This window comes from Tasmannia lanceolata, unplaced genomic scaffold, assembly GCF_043159265.1.
Source record: "Tasmannia lanceolata isolate RefF3 unplaced genomic scaffold, GAP_Taslan_0.1 ptg000019l, whole genome shotgun sequence".
NCBI lineage: Eukaryota > Viridiplantae > Streptophyta > Magnoliopsida > Canellales > Winteraceae > Tasmannia > Tasmannia lanceolata.
In genome coordinates, this window is record NW_027518696.1 from 9,963,195 (window position 1) to 9,976,923 (window position 13,729).

Here is a 13,729-nt window from a genome sequence, read left to right on the forward strand (position 1 = left end):
TATGGTCCGTAATGTTTTTTGAGCCCGCACGAGCATGCACGGCCGTGCACCATATAGTTTCTCGTTTCTTTTCACGACAAATTTATTCTATTTTTTAGAAATAAAACATTTCATAATATGAATTACGTAAAAAAATCTCAGAGAAGATCCTATCCGAAGATTTCTCGATAGACGGACCACATCAACTCAATGACATCGAATCTCTCCAACCAAACCTTCCCATTTGACGACAAAAATCAAAACCGGGACTTCCCGGTAACTCAGCCGGTCTCCATTTCTATCCAAGCCCCCACCCACCATTAACCACCCAATACCGTACCGGACCATCCGGTAACACAAAATCCAGCTCACACTATAAATAGCCTTGAAATTGCTAAAAAAACGACACCTATAACCTATTCTTAGTCTTCCCTTTTTGCTCGCATCTGAAAGGGTTTTCTCTTCCCCTTTTTCTTCCTTCTTTTCTCTCTAGGGTTAGATCTCTCTCTACCTCTCTTTCCCATCGCCGGTTTTTCTGTGATTTTCCGGCGAGTCGACTGAGAGATATGATCCATAGAGACCTCCGATCACCGGATTTCGTTTCTTCTCCGATCGAAATCCTCCTAGATTAGGGTAGGTTTTGTGTGATTTGTTTGTCACAGAGGCGGATTTTAGTCGGACATTATGTTTCTTGTCGATTGGTTCTACGGCGTTCTCGCGTCGTTAGGTTTATGGCAGAAAGAGGCCAAGATCTTGTTCCTAGGGCTTGATAATGCCGGAAAGACGACTTTGCTGCATATGTTGAAAGATGAGGTTTTTGTCCGTTCCTATTTTGTGTGATTTTTCAACTATTTGTGATTCAATTGCTAATGATTTCTTGATTTTTCCTTTTTCTTGTTGATTTCTCTACTATTTGCGATTCTCAGATCCATATCTCGTCAATTACTACATGATTTCTTTATTTTTTCCTTTTTCTTGTTGATTTCTCTACTATTTGCGATTCTCAGATCCATATTTCATCAATTAGTACATGATTTCTTGATTTTTCCTTTTTTTTGAAAGATCAAAGATTTCGGATCTATTTATTTATCGTTCTTGATACATGATTCTGTTTGATTGATTTTTGTTCGTTTCTTGATTTTCTTGTTTGATTTATGTTAGAGATTAGTTCAACATCAGCCCACGCAGTATCCGACTTCTGAAGAATTGAGTATTGGGAAAATCAAGTTTAAAGCCTTTGATTTGGGAGGGCATCAAATCGCTCGTAGAGTCTGGAAAGATTACTATGCAAAGGTTTATTTCCTTATCTTTTTTTTCTCCTTAAAATTTATTTAAATCTTTTGTTTTCCATGTAATATCTAGAATTTTTGTACCTACGGAGTCTTATTCTTTATTTAATTGTGTTTTCAGCAATGACTTCTACAGGTTATGATATTTGACATGTATCGGCATGAAATGTCCTTGAATTGGTGAAATATAGGGGTTTCCTCTTTATATTACTTCTAACTCAATATCTATATTTTTTTGTACCTTATGGTTCTTATTCTTTATTTAATTGTGTTTTCTGCAATGACTTATGGGTTATGATACGTGACATGTATTGGCGTGAAATAGCCTTGAATCCTTGAATTGAAGGGGTTTCTTCTTTATTTTACTTTTGTGCTATTTTAATTATCATAGTCTGTGTGAAGGTTTAAGATTTGATCTCTATCATAGCTAGCAAAATGCGATTTGGAAACAAAATACGGGACGGTTTATAAAAAAACGTACTAAAAAAGGGTCAAATACAGGGAAACATGTAAAAACGCAATTTATATGGTTAAATTTTGTAATTTATAAAATATAACAGGTAAAGTTGGAAAATTTGGAAAAAATGTACATTTTTTTGCTGTAAAAGTCTTAAAAGGAGTGCTAAACGGAGAACCTACAAAAGCACCGTATAAAACGATGTTTTGCTAACTATGATCTCTCCCAATGCACTTTCGAAGAAGCAACGAGACAAGGCTACTCTTTGTTCATAATACGACTCAACTCAACTCAACTAAGCCTTTGTCCCAAACTAGTTGGGGTCGGCTTTTTGTTCATAATACCAACTGCGTTTTTTTATATATGATTTTCTTCCAACTTTAATGGGTTTTCATGTCAATACAAATTTATTTATTTCCTTTAATGCATCACTTTATGAGCTGTAGTCAGCTGGTTAGCATGTTTTTAAATATCTGTGTATTGTTCTTAGGTTCAGGCATAGAGATTTGATGCAGGATGAATTTCGTAACCTTGACTTCTGATTGAACAATGTAATTCTTTCTATGTATGGTCTTTCACGTGGTTCGTAGGGTTAATGCTTAACAAACGTGAAGGAAGATGATGGTTTCAAAGTAATTCCATTTGCCCTGCTAAGCATTGTGTGATTAGCTTAAGGCTTTCTTGGGACCTGGGGCCTCAGAATAAATTGATGAACAGAAGAAGTGAAAGAACCACACAGTTTTAAAAATTTGTAAAAAGCACCTCACTTATTATTATAATAGATAGACTTCCATAGTACCAAATAAGGACACTGCTATTAAAAAAGGAAAGAAATTTCTGTCTCCCGACGTGCGTGTAGACATTGACATGGCTTCTGGGGCAAGACCTTTTTTTTAATGGTAGCCAATAAATATTACTGAAAGGACCGAGATGGACAAAATACAACAGAATGGACAAAATACAACAGAGAAAACAAAAGGAAAATAAAAGGGAAAACTTCAAAGCAAAAGAAAAACTCAAGGAGGAAGTTGGTCAAACATTGCTAGCTCATGACTATTAACACCCAGCCTAGCTAGACCATCCACCACTTGATTCGGCGAGCGACGGGCGTGAATGAAGACTAGGGAAGAGAAGCCCGCCCAATCAAATATCTCATCAAAGAGGCTATCATATCTCCAAGAATGAGAATGCAGCCCTTGAAGCCATCTAATAACAGTCAAAGAGTCTCCTTTAACCACTAGTACATTAGCTGCTTGATCTTGAACCAATAGTTTTATTCCTTGATTGACTGCACGGACCTCCGCCTCCGTCGCATCTGTTACCCCAATAGGATAGGCAAAGGCCCAAATTACCTCACCCAATTCATTTCTCAATACCCCACCCACACCAGGGGCAAGACCTATTTTCCCAATTTCTTTTATGTTTTATTATTATTTATTTATTTTTTGTTTTTTTACTTATTCGGAATGCCCTTCTATTTAGTAATAACTCTTCAGTGTCATCCCATATTCGTACGGGCATGTACCATGGTCAGATAACAGGGTTGCAATGTCATCCTTATCCCCATCCCCAAAATGTCTGGCACCTTGTCTCTGTATCTGAAGCATAACCATGCCTATCTTGTACGAGTCACAGGATTTAGATGAAAATTTAAAGATACCATGTTTAATGTATTCTGTACTATTTGTGATCCAAGTTTTTGAATTCTTGATTTCTCGTTTGTTTAGGCTCCTGGGCTACACCTTGATAAACCCCCCCCCCCCCCCCCCCCCCCCCCCCCCCCTCCTTCTTAGGGCTTATCAGCCGATAAATCATATGTTATTTTTTCCTTTTTTCTGATATGGATATGGGATGAAAATAACTCAACTCAACTCAACTCAACTAAGCCTTTGTCCCAAACTAGTTGGGGTCGGCTAATGAATCCTTTAGAAAATTTTCGGATATGGGATGAAAATATGGGCCAATGAATCTGACAGATCGGCTGATAGATCCAAAGTAGGCTGTTAAATTTGAAGAATAAATGTCGCTGCGGGTGGTCAACAGTGACATTTTTGAAAGGTTTTGGTTTTTGATTGCTGATATGATTGGTTAAATTGGATTTATTGGGTTTATTGCATCTATTCTATTGTTCGAGCTTTGGCTGATACCGAGATAAACTGAGTTAAAAAAAATGTATGGGACTTTAAAATAAGCTTCAGATCATTGCATACTGTTTCTATGTCAGAGACAAACCTATATTTGATTCTATCAGGGCTGAATTGATGTTCTTTATGCCGCCTGAGCTAACACAAGTTTGTTGAAGAATGGAATGGAATGCATTCTTGCGTGCTATTCGTATGCTTGAAAATTTAATGCTATATGCTTTGCATAGTTGCTCTAATGGTTTTAGGTAGACTGCTACTCTCATCATTCTATTCAGTCTTTGTTTAATGAAATATATTGCCTCATTCACTTTTGTTGTGGAATGTATTGGACTTGATACCATTTCAAAAAAATAAATAAATGTATTGGACTTGATACATCCTAGTCTGCCTTGCATCCTCTACAATTTCTCTTAAGTTTGGAACATTTATTGCTTTTGGTCCTTATAATTCTGATATTGGTGATTGATAGGCCATACTTTATTGCCTTTGAAAGCTTGTGTTCTATAGCTGGTTTTTCTCCCTCTTTTATGTAGTTGATTGCACAGGATTGTTATTATATCATCAAAAAGTCCAGTCAATCTTCCCATTGGTCTGAAAATTTGGTCCGCATAGATTATGTGCGAACATTTTATGGACCTTCATGCCCATAGTTAGCAAAACATCTGATAGGAAAAAGTGGCAGATCCAAAAATGAAAAAGTTTTCAAAGGTCTCCAGCGCCCCGACCTTCATGCCCATAGTTAGCAAAACATCTGATAGGAAAACTTGGCAGATCCAAAAATGAAAAAGTTTTCAAAGGTTTCCAACACCCCCCCCCCCCCCCCCCCACACACACACACCCAAAAAAAAAAGAGACAGAAAATGTCAAAAAAAAGAACGGAAAAAGCGATGGATGGAATCGAGGTTTAAAACAGCGTCATGTTAATAAAAGTAATAAAACACAATAAGGAATGCTTGTATATACATGAGAAATTCTAAAATTAATGTCTACCCATGCCATAAGATTCTAAAATCTAAATAACAACTTCATCCATATCTCATCATATTTAACTAATTTATGCGTAAAGAAATAAAATATTTTAGGAGTTATGGAAGTGATAGAGTGTTCACATAGAAGGGTCTCAACCTCAGCTCTTCACCACCTAAGCCTAATAAAGAAATCTATTTTTGTAGTTCTTATGATGCACTTGGAGGTTATCGGCATGTAGCTAAATTACATCATTTTTAAGCAGACAACTATTTCTGATAATCGAACATTATTTCTTTTTATACATCCAATACTAGATCTCAGTTCAATACATCTCATATTTCACTGAAGACCTCAGCATGAGTGTGAAGAACCCTTCCTTCCCTTGCCCTTAATGAATATAAACAAGAAGGGATCAATCTGATTAAAAATGAGAAACAGAAATGAAAAGAACGAACAGGGAAGGAGAACAAATCCTTACTGGTGGAGATATTCGTTCTCTCTGTTTTCTTTCTTTCTATTTTTTGTTTGTGTGAAAAATGTGAAGTTTTGATAGCAAAGCTCATGCCTAAGTGTTATGTTCATGATTAAGCACTGACATTAATGCTATCCTTGGTGTTGTATCAAAATCTGAAACTTGGTGCCACAACATTATATTCATCTATTGTCTATAGGCTTAGGCAGACATGCTTTCTCTGGTTTGCTTCAACTTTTCTTGTCTGGTTGATCTGGGGTTGGTTGTATCCTATGAAGCACGGGTACGGGGTGCGGGTACGACACGACGTGGGTACGTGGGTACGTGATTTGCCAAAAAAACCGGGTGCGGGTACGTTCGGGTACGCCGAATATAATAATATATTTTAATGTTTTATTTTATATTTATAAAAATTAAAAAAATAATAATTGTAGAGCAATCAAATAATAATAACATCACCAAAATGGAAAATTCTAATATTACTCTTCATTTCATAGGTGATTAAGTTCCATATTCATAACATGAGGCATCAATACATCATTCATTAGAAAAAAAAGTCTATGACCAGTGTGTTGACCAGTGCCTGACAAGATGAATAATTTTTAGAGACCAAATTTTGAGATTTTTTTTACCGGACTTTTGGGATTTAATAATGTTTGGACAAAATAGATTTTATGAATTTTTAAAATTTGAAAAATACCCCACCGTTTGGAAGTTAAGAAAGTTAAAATTTTGACCCGACCCTTTTTCTTTGAATTTTGTACTAGAACTGGAGAGTTGACTTTTTTTCCTTTTAGATTTGGGTGTTGAAACTATTTTTAATAAATCCAAAAGGGGGGTATTTCGTTATTTACATGTAAATCTTAAGTAAATGGACAATAAAATAGTAAAGACATTTACTTTAAATGGTTTACGTGTAAATACCGAGTACAGGAAAGTAGAGAGAAGTACAGGAGAGGAAAGAGAAGCAGCAGGAAGAAGCAGGACATGTCGGGTACGCGTGGTGCGCACCCGACACACACCCAACCACCAAAACTGGTTTTCTTTTAAAAAAAAAAATGGGGTATGTACCCCGGACGTACCTGCACCCCATACGTGTCGGGTGCGGGTGCGGGAGCCCCGGGAGAGTACCCGTGCTTCCTAGGTTGTATCCAATTGTGAATCCTTAGTCATGAATGATTTCGCTGGCTGTCCATTTTTATTTTGAGACACCCATTCTCCTCTCAATATTGATGCTCTATTTGTGGTTTAATGGCGTTATTAGTTATATCCTGCACTTTGTGTGTTGTTGAATTTATTGGTTGTATCCTGCACTTTGTGTGCTGTTGAATTTATTGAATTATCTCCCTTGCATGCTTCTCTACTTTATTTGTCTGTGTAAATATTAAATGAGCTATTTGGAGGAGGAGGAGGAGAGGAGGATGTCAGATGGTATTTTCCTTTCTGCCAATTAGTATTTGGGTTTTTGCTTTGTTTCCTTGGAATAATATTTAGTGCCGGTTTGAATCAGTCCATGCTAAGGAGGGATAAGTGGTAACTGAATGCGCAATATCGGGGCATCTTTGTCTCAAGTGCTTGGGATTATATTTTTTTTACAGGTAGATGCAGTGGTTTACCTGGTGGATGCCTTTGATAAGGAGAGGTTTGCGGAATCAAAGAAGGAGCTGGATGCCCTCCTCTCGGATGACTCTCTGGCAAATGTTCCGTTTCTCATACTAGGGAACAAGATCGACATCCCATATGCGGCATCAGAGGAGGAGCTCCGCTACTACCTTGGCCTCACCAACTTCACCACTGGGAAGGGGAAGGTTACCCTCACAGACTCTAATGTCCGGCCTCTCGAGGTTTTCATGTGCAGCATCGTGCGCAAGATGGGTTACGGTGATGGCTTCAAGTGGATGTCCCAGTACATCAAGTAATCAACTTTGTCGCCACAGCCTTCAGCCTGTAAGTCTTTTGATTGGAACATATTTTGATTTTTGTTGCTGTTGAAGGACCAAATGTGTGTGTGTTGGAGAAGACGGTATTTAATCACACTAGTGTGTAAACATGAATGTGTAATCTTATATTGGGTCGAGGTTGGGAGATTTCTTCTTGTTTTTTTGTCATATGATTGATGCTTCTTCTTGCTACTGCTCGGTATGGTTAGGTCTTTTTCGAAAGATCCAGAGATTTTGCAACTGAATAAAGGAAAGAAGGATGGGATAATGTGTGGGTGATATCTTGATTATTGATGCATAAACATAAGATCATTTCGTTGGGGACCGAAACCGAAAATTTGCCAAATTTCGGCCTTTTCGAGAAAATGCAATTTAAAAAAAGAAGAAGAAATGTTACAAATTTCTGCTGAAATTTCAGATCCGATCCGAAATTTCGAAATGAATTAAATAATCTTTTTAATTCTATAGGAAAATCTGTGGGTCTCTCTCTCTCTCTCTCTCACTTTGTAACATATCCTTTTATGGGAAGATAATCACTTGCAGGGAGTGTCTGAATGAAGAAAAGCATCTTTTTTATTCCCCAGGCTTTGATTTGCTCTATTGTATGTATTTAATGTAAGTATAATGTAACCTCTGTGGTTGTGTGAACCTGGGAGCCTTGCCGGTTTCGCGGGTGTTTGGCTGCTTGGGTATCAAAGGTGGAGGAGGAGGGTGTGGATGCATGGTTGGCAACCAAATACAGGCAGGACACTCAAATCCTCTATTCAGGCAATGCTTTCTTAGGTATGAAGTTTGAAAAAACCTACTAATTAAGTTTTCATGGCGTAGTCTAGTAAAGAGGGAGAGCCTTTGCTCTTTCAATGCGACCAAAATTTGACCTTATTTACAAAATCAGAGTATTTTAACGAAAGTCTTACATGCAAATGAGTAATTAAGCCGTTAACCAAGACGTATATGGACTATGTAAAATTGTTATTTGCATATACGATTAAGAGTAATGCGTTTTTAAGATTATATGCAAATAACTTTGAGTGGACTATCATCAACTCAGGGCTTCTCGGCTATGTGGCCAAAACACCCATTAAATCTTTCCTGGAAATGTTGGTAGTCAGCCTGGAGACTGCCTAACCACTACTCTCATATTTGTTCTCTTAGCACGTTTGGCTGTCAGGAATTTGTTTTCATGATAAATCTGTGTCTCCTAGCGGAGATAAGGGTGAAATCCCTAATGATGGTACGGTAGAAACAAAATTCAGGAAACAAAATACAGTAGAAACAAAAGTCAGGAAACAAAATCTCGAAAACTAGTGTTTCCAATGATCAGAAGTTGCTAAAAATCTAGAAACAAAAACTTCCACTCAAAATCAGATCGACCTATTCCTTTGAAACAGATGGTTGCATAAACGCGCGGCATTCATTGGAATTTTAATTGCCAATGAATGTTGATTACTTGTTTGGATGCCAATATTGCATTGTAGTTCCGTTTGACTCCCCAACATGTTCCATACTTCATTATTGCTTTTCTGTGCACTTAGCGACCATGTGGCACCAATGTCCCTACTCATATTCCAACCAAATTTTACGAAAATGTTAAAATTTTGGCACAAGAATAGTGGAAAAAGTCTCATCTTTTCTATGTTTCTCTCTTTCTCCCTTCTCTATTTCTCTCTTGAGTCTCCTTTTTTCGACAATGACACTGCTACTTTTTCCACTACTCTCCGAGAGAACTGCCATGCAACCGAACACTACTTACCACTATTCCAGTATTCTTGTGGACAAATCAAATGCTTGTCTCCTACCTTTTGATTTCTTAATCTACTACTCTCTGAGCTGCCCTCGCGAAGTAGCTGATGTCTTTGCTAGTTGAACTTCAATGTAGTATGTTGTCATCGTCTCATGATTTTGGCAGCACTACTCTCTACCGTATGCCATCAGTGTCTTTCAAAGGCCACTGATATTTGTATGCATTACCATGTTTTGATAATGAGACCAACTTACCTTGTCTTTTCCTTTTAATCGGCTGCGGAGAGCCTTTTGGAAGTTGTACTATAGTCAGAGAGCCTTTTGGAAATGATACTTTAGACAGTTGTTTAAATAAAAGACAAGTTTAGTTTGTCTCATAATCAAAACATGGTAGTGGAAATATAAGTTGCCCTTTCGAAAGATCTTTATTACACTATGGTTGGTGTACCATCTCATGATACACAAATATTTACAACTACCAGGAATGTTTTTCTTTTGTTTTGTTTCTTGTACTAGTTTGGAAATCTAAGAGTCGGTTTGGTCTATCTATCTTTATCTCAGTTGCTTTCACTAAAACACAGCTCACAGGAAGTTGCAATGCATAGACGAGTTTGAATTATATTCCGCAGTAGACCATAGACCAATGCTCTCCAGTCTCCACCATTTCAACTTTTATTATTTTTATTTCTTTATTATTTTTTTGGGGGATTGAGGCTTAGCTCAATGGTCAAGGCTTTGTTCTTCAACGTAGGGGTTGGATGTTCGGAAAGTTGAAGGAAAGAGCCAAAGCTGATCCTTCCCACAGTAAAGTTGAAGGAGCTCGGAAAACAGTTCGTATTCCATCAGAAAAATTCGAAAAACCTGCGCCTCCTCCTCCTACCTTCGATCTTTTCCTATGCACTACTAATCCAGGTAGTGAGTCACCCGTTGAGTCTCCCCAAAGGGAGTCACGTTTAACTCAGCACAACTCGCCTTCTTCAAACTCAGCTAACTCTATGGCTAACTAGGAGCCTCCAAAATTCAAAAATGAAAAATTTCCCGCTCTTGCTGTACAGAAAGTGACAACTGATTGTCTTACTCAGATATGTAGGTCATCCCTTCAGATCTCTCCAATCAATGAAGGCCCACAGATAAATTCAAAGTTGGCTGAGGAGGGAAAAGATGAAGATTTTTCCCTCCCAGGGAAAGGCATCAGTTTCACTGAAAAGGGAAGCTCTTCACAGATAGAAACTTTTGCTGAAAAGACTCCAGACAGTACTGATCAACAAAAGAGGGATCATAACCCATGGAAATCACTATTTTTCCGGAGTGAGGAGAAGAAATCGTCGAAGCTGAGGTTCAGGAAACCCGAGTTATCGGAGGAAGGAGATAAAAAGATATATTTTGCAGGCAAGGGAATTATGGATATTGGGAGTAAATGGTCCAATAGCCTGGTGGGTTATTTCATCGGTCGACGGCCGTATTTTCAAAATCTGAGGGAAAACTTCTAGGGGAAATGGAAGATTAAGGGAGATCTACAAATATTCTCTCTAAACAAGGGATTCTACTTATTTAATTTTACTTGTGGAGAAGATTGCTATAATGTGCTGAAATCATGCGATCACTCCTATGGAGGCAGACCATTAGTTTTGAGGAGATGGAGCGCTGACACCCCGTTTAGGGGCGATGCCAGAAATTTTGCACAGGGGGGGCAAAAATTATAGTAATTTTTTTTCTCCAAACAAATGAAAGCAATATTATAGTTTCCAAAAAAAACCCTCGTATATATTCCATCACCAACATACATTGAGGTAAACAAAAATGACATCTTACAATTGTAGAGTGCAAAACCTAATAACATAACCCATAAGAAAATTTTATAGGCTTCCTCGACGTGGTCTCATTTTTTGGAAACGACACATGATTGTCTCATCATCGATGTTATCAAAAATATCCTTCTCAACATATGGAATCAAGCAATCGGCCATAAATTGATCCGACATTCTATTGCGTAATCGATTCTTCAAGATCTTCATGGCAGAAAAGGCCCTCTCAACGGTTGCAGTTGCGACTGGTAAAATTAGTACCAATGTGATGATCTTGTAAACAAGTGGATACAAGGCATGCTTTCCCTTCTCAACCATTTTTTCAGCAAGATCTCCAATTCCTTTCAAATTCACAAAGTGAGTATTGGACCTCATATCAAGAATATATGTTTCAAGTTGGTTGTCTAATTCTTTTGTAGAATACTGAACTTCTGGAAATTCTTTTAGATAAAACTTAGAGAGTCGAATCAACTTCTCTTTATCAAATGCATAAAATGAATCACTTGGATTCAAACATGCCACACATAGAAGCAACTCTGTATTTGCTTCATTGAAACGACTATTGAGCTCTTGAAGTTGCAAGTCTATAACTTGAAAGAACAACTCAACTTGAAAATGGTGCAAGACCGTTCTTTTATCTACATGCCGTCGCACTCTTCCAGGAACAACATAAGTATCAACCATGTTAGGGACTTTTATGTCATGTTTGGCACAAAATGAAGAAATGTCATCTAACAAAGAATTCCATCCATTGTCTCGCATCAATTGTAGCCGTTGTTTTGATATTCTCACTAATGTCATGGCATTCACAATATCTTGATCCTTCCTTTGCAATGCTTGTGACAATTCATTTGTAATTCCCAATAAACTTATCATCAAATGAAGGGAAAATATGAATTCAAAAGTTTGCAATGATTTCAAGAGATTATGTGCTTCATGCCTTTGATCTGAACTTAACTTCATATCTTTGACAATAAGATCAAGCACATCAAGAATAGAGGAAAACATATATTCCAAACTAACCAGTGTTCTATAGTGGGAGCTCCAACGTGTATCCCCCGCACGTTTGAGTGTGGTCTCTTGATTAAGTCCTTGTCCATTTGAAAGCTCACCATTTTCAAATGCTTCCTTAATTTTGGCAAGTTGAATCTCCTGAAGAATATCATGGCGCTTACAAGAACCCCCAACCACATTTACTATATTTGTAACTAAAAAAAAGAGATCGGAGATGTTCATATTTTTCTTTGCAACACCAACTAATGCCAACTGTAATTGATGAGCAAAACAATGAACATAGTAAGCATATTCATTTTCCTTCAAGATTAGTGCTTTAAGACCATTAAACTCCCCTTGCATGTTACTTGCCCCATCATATCCTTGACCACGAAGTCTCGATATGCTCAATTTATGCTTGGCCAATAATGCTTCAATTTCTTCCTTAAGGGATGTAGCAATGGTGTTGGGAACGTGAGTAATACCTAACAAACGCTCAATTACATGCCCAAGCTTATCTACATAACGTATAACTACGGCCATTTGCTCCTTGTTAGAAACATCACGAGCTTCATCAACCAAAATAGAAAACAATGAATCCCCGAGATCTTTAATGATTGAGTTAGTGGTTTCAATTGCACAAGCACTCACTATATCCTTTTGGATATCTGAAGTCACTAGTTTGAGATTCCCAGGACACTTCTTCACACAAACCCTCTTTATATCTTCATTAATCATGGTCATGAACTTCAAATGCTGACGAAAGTTTCCTTGGTTAAGCGAGTGTGGACCCCGATCCGGGACGGGCGTGGAGGGACGTGCCCCCGCGCGAGTCTCTGGAGATCGTCCACGTGAAGGAGAGCCCCACCAAGGAACTCTCGAAAGAGTGCCCCTCACAGCATGAGCGGCGATGTAAAGTGAGATACCTCTCGATTCGGGGACTAGCCCAGATTCGAGGCGTACCTTAAACAAAGAAGAGTCGCCATCCAAGGAAGTGGGCCCTGGATCCCATGCTGTGCTCTGTTGCAACGGATAACCAGAGATATAAAATAGGGTTCGTGCCTGATGACGAATGGGGAAGGGATTAGGCGCCCCCAATTCGCCCAAGTGCTAGCACCTGGTCTCTTATGCCATTTATTATTAATTTTGAAGAGTTTTGGGCGAAAATCATGCGAAATGAGAACGAATATCTCCGAGATAACGTCTAGCTAATCATGCATGTCTCGGAGATGAATAAGAAGCACACACAAAAGAAATGAAAGATATGTCGCCTAAGAATAGCTAGGTTATGAGTGACATGCCTGATTGGTGTCTAAGTTCTGGTGGACAAGCACATGCATGCTACAGCTAAAGGTATAGGATCTGTACATGAAAATAAGAAAACACAGCAAAATACGCAACACACGACTCAACAAGACAAATCCTAAAATTCTAATGCAGGACTTGACTCGGACCAGGATGGCCATCCATCCTAGCTGCACTACGTATCCCGGCCTCGGGAAGAATCAGAGCCAACGTAGTTCGGTGTCCTATGCTAAACTACAATGCCTAAACCTCTAGGACCGCTATCCTAGACTCGATCAACTAGACTCGACTAGTTTTTAAAGCTTTTTGTGCGATTGCTTAAATTCAAGTGGATTGTGATTTTTACGACTCTCTATATGTCCTAACTAATGCAGGTTGTTTAGCCTTAAGCTAATGCAGGTGGGCCCTACATCCTATGTGTATCTAGGCTGTGCAACATAAAGAAAACCATGGGCTGACTATATGCTTCCTAGTCTAGCCATCGGTTCGACTAAGTGTCTGACCGATCGACTCGAGGCCTCCTAACTCTAGGGACACTCACACGACATGACACACCACATCAATACAAATCAAGACCGACTCCTAACTCTAAAACACCCTAAATATCTATGACAGACTCCTAACTCTAGGGGA

At 38.4% G+C, this 13,729-nt stretch overlaps 2 protein-coding genes across 2 annotated transcripts in view; one reads left to right on the forward strand and one right to left on the reverse strand.

Annotated features, from left to right (window-relative positions):
- The first annotated feature begins 379 nt into the window (after positions 1–379).
- On the forward strand, positions 380–7,405 carry LOC143852583 (small COPII coat GTPase SAR1A). Its single transcript, XM_077362027.1, has 3 exons — positions 380–792; positions 1,141–1,272; positions 6,909–7,405. The coding sequence occupies exons 1-3, from the start codon at positions 664–666 to the stop codon at positions 7,227–7,229; spliced, it is 582 nt and encodes a 193-aa protein (XP_077218142.1). The 5' UTR covers positions 380–663; the 3' UTR covers positions 7,230–7,405.
- A 3,444-nt stretch (positions 7,406–10,849) lies between these two features.
- The window catches only part of LOC143852286 (uncharacterized), a 28,453-nt gene continuing 25,573 nt past the window's right edge, over positions 10,850–13,729 (reverse strand). The window contains exon 9 of the mRNA XM_077361687.1: positions 10,850–12,547. Within this exon, the coding sequence (XP_077217802.1) occupies positions 10,850–12,547 (1,698 nt within the window). The remainder of the gene's footprint in view (positions 12,548–13,729) is intronic.

Coding starts and splice junctions, on each gene's coding strand:
- LOC143852583 (XM_077362027.1), top strand. CDS start 664: ATGTTTCTTGTCGATTGGTTCTACGGCGTTCTCGCGTCGTTAGGTTTA. Junction 793..1,140: donor TGCATATGTTGAAAGATGAG/GTTTTTGTCCGT, acceptor GATTTATGTTAG/AGATTAGTTCAACATCAGCC. Junction 1,273..6,908: donor GGAAAGATTACTATGCAAAG/GTTTATTTCCTT, acceptor TTTTTTTTACAG/GTAGATGCAGTGGTTTACCT.